The sequence below is a fragment of the Syngnathus typhle genome, linkage group LG15, assembly GCF_033458585.1.
Source record: "Syngnathus typhle isolate RoL2023-S1 ecotype Sweden linkage group LG15, RoL_Styp_1.0, whole genome shotgun sequence".
In the NCBI taxonomy this organism is placed as follows: domain Eukaryota; kingdom Metazoa; phylum Chordata; class Actinopteri; order Syngnathiformes; family Syngnathidae; genus Syngnathus; species Syngnathus typhle.
In genome coordinates this window covers 8,807,413-8,817,432 of record NC_083752.1, presented here as the reverse complement: position 1 = coordinate 8,817,432, position 10,020 = coordinate 8,807,413, and the positions used below count along the sequence as shown (strand labels likewise).

At 40.9% G+C, this 10,020-nt stretch overlaps 2 protein-coding genes across 13 annotated transcripts in view; both read left to right on the top strand.

The window, feature by feature from the left end:
• The first annotated feature begins 1,247 nt into the window (after positions 1-1,247).
• On the top strand, positions 1,248-2,249 carry LOC133168531 (unconventional myosin-XVIIIa-like). Its single transcript, XM_061300145.1, has one exon. It carries the CDS (start codon positions 1,248-1,250, stop codon positions 2,247-2,249), a length of 1,002 nt encoding a protein of 333 aa, XP_061156129.1.
• Positions 2,250-5,577: 3,328 nt separating this feature from the next.
• Positions 5,578-10,020, top strand: part of LOC133168248 (unconventional myosin-XVIIIa-like) — a 39,783-nt gene continuing 35,340 nt past the window's right edge. For 3 of the 12 annotated variants that reach the window (XM_061299674.1, XM_061299685.1, XM_061299673.1), the window contains exons 1-10: positions 5,578-5,730; positions 6,021-6,046; positions 6,181-6,248; positions 6,380-6,402; positions 6,979-7,722; positions 8,346-8,369; positions 8,451-8,522; positions 8,932-8,958; positions 9,164-9,220; positions 9,635-9,722. In XM_061299674.1, the coding sequence (XP_061155658.1) occupies positions 6,027-6,046; positions 6,181-6,248; positions 6,380-6,402; positions 6,979-7,722; positions 8,346-8,369; positions 8,451-8,522; positions 8,932-8,958; positions 9,164-9,220; positions 9,635-9,722 (1,123 nt within the window). In that variant the 5' untranslated portion in view covers positions 5,578-5,730; positions 6,021-6,026. Of the gene's footprint in view, positions 5,731-6,020; positions 6,047-6,180; positions 6,249-6,378; positions 6,403-6,978; positions 7,723-8,345; positions 8,370-8,450; positions 8,523-8,931; positions 8,959-9,163; positions 9,221-9,634; positions 9,723-10,020 lie in introns of all 12 variants that reach the window. The other 9 variants (XM_061299678.1, XM_061299676.1, XM_061299679.1 and 6 more) reach the window with 8 other exon arrangements.

The following is a 10,020-nucleotide window of genomic DNA, read 5'->3' as shown; positions in this document are numbered from 1 at the left end:
AACTGTAAATTTTTAATTAAGTACACAAAAAGGTTAAATTAGAAGTTTCTCTCTTTTCTATTTCGGGACCTTCACAAGCGTTGTTTACCCCACTACGACTAGGATTTCTTACCTTACAGTGGACTGTGAAGGCATCACGAGTATAAATTTACCTGTGTATCACCTAAGTCGATTTCGAGGAAGTAAAATTAAAGTTGCAACCGTTCAACCTGCCAAGTTACAGGTAGGATGTTGTCGTTTGTAACGCAGACCGTTATACTGTACTATATTTGTGCATGCTCCAACATCCTTCCCTGCGGCCATCAGGTTTTTAATGAGGGCAAAGCAGCTTAGAATTACAGTATATCCCATCACTGACTGGGCATGTCGTAGGACAACATTCTGCAGCACGTAGTCAATTTTTTACTAACAAAAATTAATAAAACACCAATGAAACTTTTTGAGAGAAAAAGCATCATGTTAATTTTCTTTTTTTGAATTCTCGCATTGTATGCGTGATGCGAGATCTAACGACGACGTGATTTTTGCTTTTTACGCTATAAAAATGACGGGAAGGATGGTGCATAAACCTGCAAGGCAAGTACATACATGATTTATTCTACTATTCGTAAATGTTGAGTGCTGTGTGACACGGTGAAACTGACATTGTGGCGTCCGTCGTCTGCATGAGAGAGGACGATGATCACAAACTGGAGTGCATCGATGCTTTTAAGTTGTATGTAGGGCACTTTGAATGGCAACTGCATTTGCACAGCCAAAGGTAATTCCGTTTAGACTGATACTATCAGAGAGGCATTCATTGAACCATATCCTAATATTTTGTAGTATTAGAGTAAGAAAAAATATTGGAACATAGAAACAATGCAACGCAGTTCTACATTACTGGAAACTACAGACACAGAGGTAAATATCTTGTTTAACCAGATAGTTTTGATACTGCTCTTGCATTGACTCACATTGAATTTTGTGTGTGTGCCTAATGTGAATGATCTCTGCACATCACTATGTGCTATTGAGCTGTCATGATAATGACTGGTTCAATAACAGTCACTGGTCATTTCCATTATGGGCATGATGCATTGGTTGTTTTGTTTACTTTCACACAAAATAGTTTTTCTCAAAACAAAATGATTTGTTGTTTGGTCTCATTAATGGTCTCTTTTTTATGCTACTACCTGTCTTACAGCTCTCACTATATTGTACTTTTGGAAACATTTTGAATGAAGAGGCTGTAGAAAAGGTCCAATATGTTTAATCTTATTAAGAAGGACAAAGAGAGAGAGAAGGAAAAGGACATTGGCAAGAAAGAGAAGAAAGACAAAAAAGACAAGAAGGAGCGTATGTCCCCGGCCGAGTTGAAGAGTCTGGAAGAGATGAGCATACGTCGAGGCTTCTTCCATCTCAATCGAGGGAGCTCCAAGAAGGAATCAAGGAGCAAGTTGGAGATTTCTGGTCCTATTCCCATCAAGGTGGCAAGCAACCTAGATCTCAGTCTGGCAGACTTGGATGCTGAGCGCCTCATCAGCTGTGACACCTTAGCGCAAGATGTAGGATCTGGTGAGGATACCAAGGGAATCGACCAGGACCAAATACGCAGCTCTGTAAAGGAGAGAGCAGCTAAGTTTGGAGAATTAGCCAAGTTGAATTCTGGGCTAAGCCCGAGGTATCCGACCCCTTCCCAGAGGAACAATGCATTTGATACGTCAAAGGTCTGTGTTCAGATATCAAAGCCACCCTATTTTCGCCAAGGAAGCAAGCCACAAAACATAAATAGGGTGCTTGTTCCCGAACTAGTAGAAAAAACATTCACAGGTGTCAACTTAGAGTTGCCAGTGCTTGTTGCTCCACCAATCCCAGATCCCAGAGAACTCAAGCTCCAGCGACGCAACACAGGTGATTTTGGCTTTTCTTTGAGGAGGTCAACCATGCTGGACAGGCAACCCGATGGAGACGTGTACAGGAGAGTGGTGCACTTTGCAGAGCCCGGTTCTGCCACTAAGGACCGGGCTCTGGGCCTGGTGCCAGGAGACAGACTGGTTGAGATCAATGGGATCAAGGTGGAGAACAAGAGCAGGGATGAGATTGTGGAGATGATCCGTCAATCTGGGGAGTCTGTGTTGCTGAAGGTGCAACCCATTTTGGAGCTGAGTGAGTTGAACCGCAGCTGGCTGAGGACATCCCAAAGCCCATACAAGGAAGGCTTGAGTGTAAGTTGCATTCCATTTTCCAATTCATCTTCTTACAGGTAGTTAACTTTATACCTTGCAACTCAAAAATATGTATTTGATTGTGTAGATTGCTGCTCTCCAGTTTTACTATTTTTGTTTTGTTTAGGTAGGCTTGGTCTCAATAATTTATATACTTTGCAGCCCAAAATTATATATTTGATTGTGTAGCTTGCTGCTCTCCAGTTTTACTATTTTTTTGTTTAGGTAGGCCTAGATTCAATCATTTTTATATTGGAGATGAATCTGTTATGACAATGCATTTCTGTGCTTTTATTCACTGGGGAGTGTGTGTGTGTGTGTGTGCGTGCATGCGCGTTTTAAGAGAATCTGTTCTGATGTGTCTATATAAGCCCCCCATCCCCCTACCCCCATTGACACAAAACAATGGGACGCTGAAGTAGACAACGGCCCAAACGCTACGAGAGTCCTGGGCCATATGGTTGCTGGTTGGCAGTCTATTCATGTCTTTTTATGTGGATTATCATGTGGAACACGAAGGGGCGTGTCAAACATAACTCTTTATTTCTTGGTACACCTGACTTTAATCTTTTTACAAGGCCTCAAGATGACATGTTGAGAAAGAAAAAAAAAAAAACAACTACAAATTTACACATTTGTGCCTTTGACTCTTGACAATTTCTTGGGTATACACAAACAGTATTAACATTAGTTTTTGTAAAAGTAGTAGGTATTTTCTTGGTACTTTCTAACCCAATTTTTAGATACAGGAAAAAAATATGCCTAATATGATCCCTTGTCTGATAACGATCCATAGGTTGACATTCAATCAAAACATTCACTCAAGCATTTTCATCGGCTCCTCATACTCGCGCTTCACTCTGTCCCATATTTAGCTGATCTGGATGCTCATCAGTAGACAGGTAATTAGCGAAACTACAAAAAATCCACTTGAGAGGCTGACCTAGAACGAGCTGTACTATTTATAGGTGGTTATTATAAGATCTTGACTCTGAATCTAGAGCAGACAGAGACCACATATGCTGTATGAATATGGCTTAGTATGTCCATTAGGTGGCAGCCATTCTCCATGCTCCAGCTGACAACTACAATATAGTGCTGTGGTCTTGCTGGTTCTAATTGCAAACAGGTATTTTTTTAACCTTAAAAAATGATAGATACACATGCAGTAACTAACTGTAAATCATGTTGACCAGTCATGCAAATTGGCAGATTGTTTAATTAAATTATTAAAAATTATTTGTGCTTGCTTCTATTTTACATACAAACACATAGAACATCTATGATACTGTATTACCGTATTGGCCTGAATATAAGACCACCCTGATTATAAGACGACCCCCTCTTTTTCAAGACTCAAGTTTGAAAAAATAATTTCTGAACACCAAATGTAATTTTTATACAGAAAATAATGACATTACATCTGAAACAAATGATTATAACAATATATTCGAGAGAAAAAGCATGTTATTTTGCCTCATTCAAATCATGCAAAAACTGTCTAGCACATCTTAATATCTGAACATTTAAATATGTAAACTAAAGTGCAATCACATTTGTAAATGAATGGCTTCTGGTTTTTCCATTTCCTGTTGTCTCTGCTCTTATTTTCTTCTTTTTTCTTTCTTACCGCTATTTTCTTCTTCTTCGTGCTACCGTTATTTTTCTTTTTCTTCTTCGTTACAGGGGTTCGCTTTGGCCTGGGGAGTTAAATTCAGCATTCGCTTGAAAGATATCTGACGCCATCTAGCGTTGAAAATGTGTATAACGTATAGACCCCGAATGTAAAACGACCCCCACTTTTTCTTATTTCAATGCAAAAAACACCGTCTTATATTCGGGCCAATATGGCATATCGATCATAGATATTTCACAGCTTAGCTTTATGGTGTTATTGAGTGAAATCAGTTTTATCTTAAGAAAAAAAGCAATCAGAATAATCTCTTCGAGATGCAATTTATCCCCGTTTCCAACTAGACTAGATTATTAAACCATGTCTAGATTAGAGGGAGGCGGGACATTCCAAGGATCAAGATTTTAGTCCATGATCAAGGCTTAAAAAGTCATTTTCTCGTCCTCCACTCTTAACAGGATTTGAATGTGCCGATTTTTTTGGACGTGTCATTTGGTTTGTCTTGGTCTCGCCATATTGTATTAGCTAAGAGCAAGATATTGTTCTTGGGCTGGATACCTTCATATAACAGAAGACAGAAATGTCTTAATCAGTTACCAATACTGCACCTCCAAAAGTAACACATTTTAATTTCTGCTCCTAAAATTGATGAACAGAGCATGTAGAGTCTTTGAAAATATTGGAATTTACGACCATCTAATGCTGAAGGACATGAACATTTTTCATCCAACAGTTCGACTGAACTGGGTCAGAATCATTTGATATGGTTTATGAGTCTTTAATCTTTGCTTTACGCTAAGCATGTGTCAACCAGCAGCTTACATAGTTTTGTGCCCCAGTATCTGACTCAGAGGATTAGCAGACTGTACATGGTGGACCAACTCAACCATGTGTTGGCAGAGTACTAATATGTCAACATTGGAGGGTTTATAGCGAGAATGTCTTGTTTTGGCACATATAAATGGGAAATAACCCAAAACATGTATCGAAGAGTGGCACAATGGTATTAAGATGAGTCTATTCAGTTGTTCATCCCACATCCGGCACTAAGTGCTGGGATCATATTGTGACCTTTTCTTTCAAAGTCACATTAATATATTTGACGGGAATAGGATGAACTATTCCACACTTAGTTAAGCCTGTCCGTGTCTGCCTCTCTGTTCAATTCCCTGCTCCAATGGAATAATTTCCCAAATTCCTTTCACATTTCATAAAGTTAGCTTGGATTCAACTTTTTATTTTTAAAGCTGATGATTTTCATTGGAATGAAGTTGAAATAAAATCTCAACGATGAACCACTTGATTATGATCATTTTAATCATGTTTGGCTTGATGAAATTGGGTTCAAATGTAAAACTACCACTCATTCATGGTATTTTTGGATTTTTTTTAAACCGTTGTTTGTGGCGTCCTCTTGTGGTCACAACTGCAAAGTGACGTGACTAGTTATGTTAATGCACAGCATGAATGAAAGTTCCAATGAATTATACAAATAAACAATTTGGGGTCCTGAAATGAAAGCGGCAAAAATATACCGACGTGGCAGGTAGAACCCGAGTGAGGGAGACCCCCTCTTTGTTTGTCTGTCACCAAGGAGGAGAGTGACAGGAGTGTATTGGTGTGATTACGCAAATTCTATTCATAGCCTTTCTATTTTTCCAGCAGCTGTCCTTTCTCAGCACCCAACTCCTCACATTACCCTCATTGCTTCCCCCCACCCCACTCTTTTGACGACAGCCTTGTGGCACTTTGACACCGCCCTCCGGGATACCCGTGGCCCTTACTCACCAGGACTCTGCATAAAGTCTTTGTAGACTCGGTTCTTACTCGGCCCTTGCTTCGGTGACTGGAGGTTAAGGGATTGGAAGGTTGAGCAGGCCTAGAGAGAAGGTAATGGACTTGCTGGAAAGTGTGGTTTGCTGGTACATGGGTGCATGCGCTCTGCCTCGCCGCGGGGTCTGATGGCATCTCAGAATGGCGTCTCTTGAAACTATTAATAGGTGCTGACTGAGGAAACATTTAGCTGTTACACTATTGTTATTTCTTTACAACAAAAAAGGCCACGAAGTCCTTTAGAAAATATTATATGCATAGTTGCTTCGGAGAGATTGGATTTTTTTGTTTGTGAGAAACTAAAGTATCATCTCCTCACGTTTTCTCATCATATTTTCTGTCCTCAGTGCTGCATGGTCCCACCGCCCTGTTGGTAAATGGGCCGTTGTGTGCAGAATTGTGCTTGATAATATCCCCATCAGCCTCCCTGTCACCACGGCGCAGCTCATATCCTCCTCTCGTTTTGTGTTTGTCACCATTGCGTACATTTATTCTCCTCACCGCCAGCTTGTTTCATGACGTCTGGCCCATCACCATGGCATACAAATCACGCTTCTCATTTTGGGAACAAAAGGGAAGTTTCGCTCCTCTGTGTTGATTTTTTTTTGTTTCATTTTTGCATCATGACTCATTTGTGATATTTTATTTGAGAGGTTTTAGTATGGCTCTGTGGATTGATCTGTTGTGTTGATTCTTCTTGTGTAGGTTAAAGTTGAGAACAAGCCAGATGTAAGTGCCTTTTGAATATATTCTTTGACACATTCAAATTTGGAAACATTTTCTGAACCCAAACAAATGAGTACTTGTACGGTTCTAGGAAGTTGGCCAGCATGTTGAATTTGGCATGATGATAAATATAGTTGAAGGATGACTTTGTTGTTGAATAAGATAAGTTGTGTCTAACATTTAGCATTTTAATGGGGCAATTTTTTAAAAATAATAAAATCACAATTAAGTATATTGAACAATTCCTAAACAGGTTAAGCAATCATCTCTTTACAAGCCAACTCACTGTTGATGAGCTAATGCCATAAATATTTGTGTTGCGGCTAAATGCACTTTGATTGTCCCCTGAATCATTTAATTAAGAGATGCCCAAAGCCAGCAGTTTGCCAGGAAAAAGCAATTAACTGAAACTGCTGAATATAATGGATTTATTGCACACGCATTTCTTTTCATGAGCCTTTGCTAGACGCCTTTCTACCAAGCAGTGCAATTTAGTTTGAATGACCACTTTACATCTATTTGATTCCCATCGGTTGTCGTCAATCCACATCATTTCTGTTTCCATCCATTTGCATCCAGCCTGATGTAGATGCAAGTCAGCCACAGGCCAATGTTATTAAACCTGGGCAAGACACAGGAAGTGCATCGTCAGCAGAAGACACCAATAGTAACCCCGCCATGGGTGGTCCAGATTCTCCAGGGGAGGGGCAAACGTCCGGCGGGAAAAAGGTGATGAAGGTTGTGAGAAGAGTTGTCAGGCGTGTCGTTCCGGCAGCGACAGAAGAGCAGAATCACTTGGCTGTGTCTGAAGCTGTCAAAGCTACGGCCGCACTTAAAACTAGCAAGGCATCAGAGGTGGACAAGGATGACATCTCCATGGGGCTGACTAGCCTCATGGGCAGAGGAAGAACCAAGGAACACCGGCCTCGCACCCGCAACCAAGACCGCAAAGAAGACATAAAACAGGAGCTCAAGCCGGAGGAGGATAAAGAAAAGGGAGAAGAGGAGGAGAGTGTAGCAGTAACACAGGATGCAATCAAGAGCACATCACCAAATACTGTACCACCAAATTCAACCCCCGCGAGCTTCACACCTAAACCTGACCCTTTGGCCCCACCCGCCGGCTTCATCCCGGCCCCCAACCAGAATTTCTTGACTCCTCCAGTTGGTTTTATACCCGCCAGAAAATCCAGTCCAGTTTCCCAAAAACAGTATCTTCTGGCAAGGCCCGCAGGTTTCATCCCCATCCCAAAGGCAGATCCCCTGGCACCTCCGGCAGGGTTCATCCCGAAACCTCGCCAAATGGCAATAAAGAAACCCGAGGTACGGAATGAAAGACGCGCATGTTTGCCGCTTAACCCCTGAGTGGAGCATGCTGTGTGATAACAGAGATATCACAACCCATAATATTTACAAGTTAAATCTCAGCGACCCAATCATGGATCCCGTGCGAGTCATCTTAAAGTTCATTCCTGCATTCTTCTCTCCTCGAAACATTCATTGTGTCTGACAAAAAAGCTATTTATGTAATGAAGCCTTCAAGAATTATTGTTCACTGAGTGCACAAAGCTGTTTATGATCAGTCCAGACCTCATGAGTGGGTATAATGGTGCGCTCCTTTCCCCAATCCAGTCAGTAAGTGGAAGCAATTAAGCACTGAGCTGTGACTCATTAGTGTCACTCTTTGCTAGTAGAGCATCGTATCTGTGCCAGGAGAATCCTCGCTGAGGCAGGGCCTTGCAAGGATCGTGTTTTTCAATGATATATCAGCAGACCATCTGAACATGATGTCTGCTTCGAGATACGTTGACTGTCCTGCTAACCACATGCACGTTTCACAATAATTGTTGCAAACTTCAATGTCCATCCATTCATCCATTATTCCTATCATGTTGTGTTGAACTGCAACGGAGACTCTTTGCCCAACTTTGGCTCCACCCCTCCAGGCTCATCCTTCATGCAGTGATCAGGTGTGTTTGTGTGTTCTTCCCATTTTCCACATTTCATGGATGCATTCTGTTGCATGGACTCTGCTGGCCCTGCACTTGCAGGTTCCAGAGGTCACTCCCACTGAGGCGGATTACATGCGTGTGAATAGGATCTTCACCATCACTGGCAACGATGTAAGATCTGTCTTCCACAGTTTGTCTGCGATGCGCCTGCCATTTTCCAAGTCTTGCCATCTCTCACACTACTGTGTACGCACGAGGCCAGCAAATGACCACTGGCAGAAAAGTTTTCAATAACTGGAAATATGCATACAAATATCTGCCCTTCAAACAATGGACCCACCATCTGTGCGCTGTTGGAAGAGAATTGAACTGATTCAGTAAAGCATTTCTTGTTATTCTTTGATTCTTTCTGTTTTCTTGCTTTGTTGATGTTCGAAAGGAGCAGAGGCGATAGATAAACTTTGCCCCACTGGTATGATTGCGGCGATGACATTGTTTGCTTATTTCTGCTCTCTGCTTCTCTTCGGGTCATCGGATGTCGACATCCCGCTGTTGTCGTCTTTGATGCTTGCATGGCTAGCGTGCGAGAGGACCCAAATCCTCTCAGGTACAACCTTTGTGACTGCAAAGGTTTTGTTTTGGTATTTTTGGCAGCACCCACCTGCTGTTTTTATCCCAACATGGCTGTCTCTGAATGATGCTCAGACGACCCCCCCCCCCCATCCTTTTGATGACCAACTCTTCAAAATTACTTTCACAATGCCTTGTTTTTTATGATCGTATCATGTGACTTCTATTCTTCCTTTCTCCAGCCAAAGCTTTCTGAAGATCCGGTGGCTATTCTCCAAGCATCACACTTGGCAGCAAAGGTTGGACACTTTAGTGTTAGTTATAATTGAGTATTTAAATCATCCTTATGCATCCCTTCATAAAAACACAGAACCTCTTTTGATGTATGCTAATATTGTCCTTCTGTAGATCTTGTAGACCTTATTTCTTATGTACAAATCCAATCTGCGCCATCTTTTAATGAATGTTTTCTGGGCTCTCATTGAAATATGGAAAGCGTTTTGAAAGTGGCTCTTTCAAGGAGGGCTGTGTAATGGACAAAGAAAAAAACAACAACAAAGAACGTACTGCTGTGCTTAATGCATTTGAACATTTCCATCAAGGTTGCTTTTCAGTTCAATTATTTCTAACTAAGCAGTGGTACAATACATTCCATGTCTCGGTTTGGTTTCTAGCAGTTTTCTTCAATCTTGATTTGTTGGCTTTTTAAACAGGCAAAGAATGAAACAAACATTGAATCGGAGAGAGCCTGGTACCATACTGAAAAAGTATGGCTGATCCACAAGGATGGCTTTTCTTTAGGTGAGTAAAATCAGATTGTCTTTCCTTTTGCTCTATTTTTACAGGATGCATATACAGGACTGTCTCCGAAAATTAGAATATTGTGATAAAGTCCTTTATTTTCTGTAATGCAACTAAAAAAAACCAAAGTGTTATACATTCTGGAGTCATTACAAATCAACTGAAATATTGCAAGCCTTTTATTATTTTAATATTGCTGATTATGGCATACAGCTTAAGAAAACTCAAATATCCTATCTCAAAATATTAGAATATTTCCTCAGACCAAGTAAACAAAAGATTTATAACCGCAAAACAA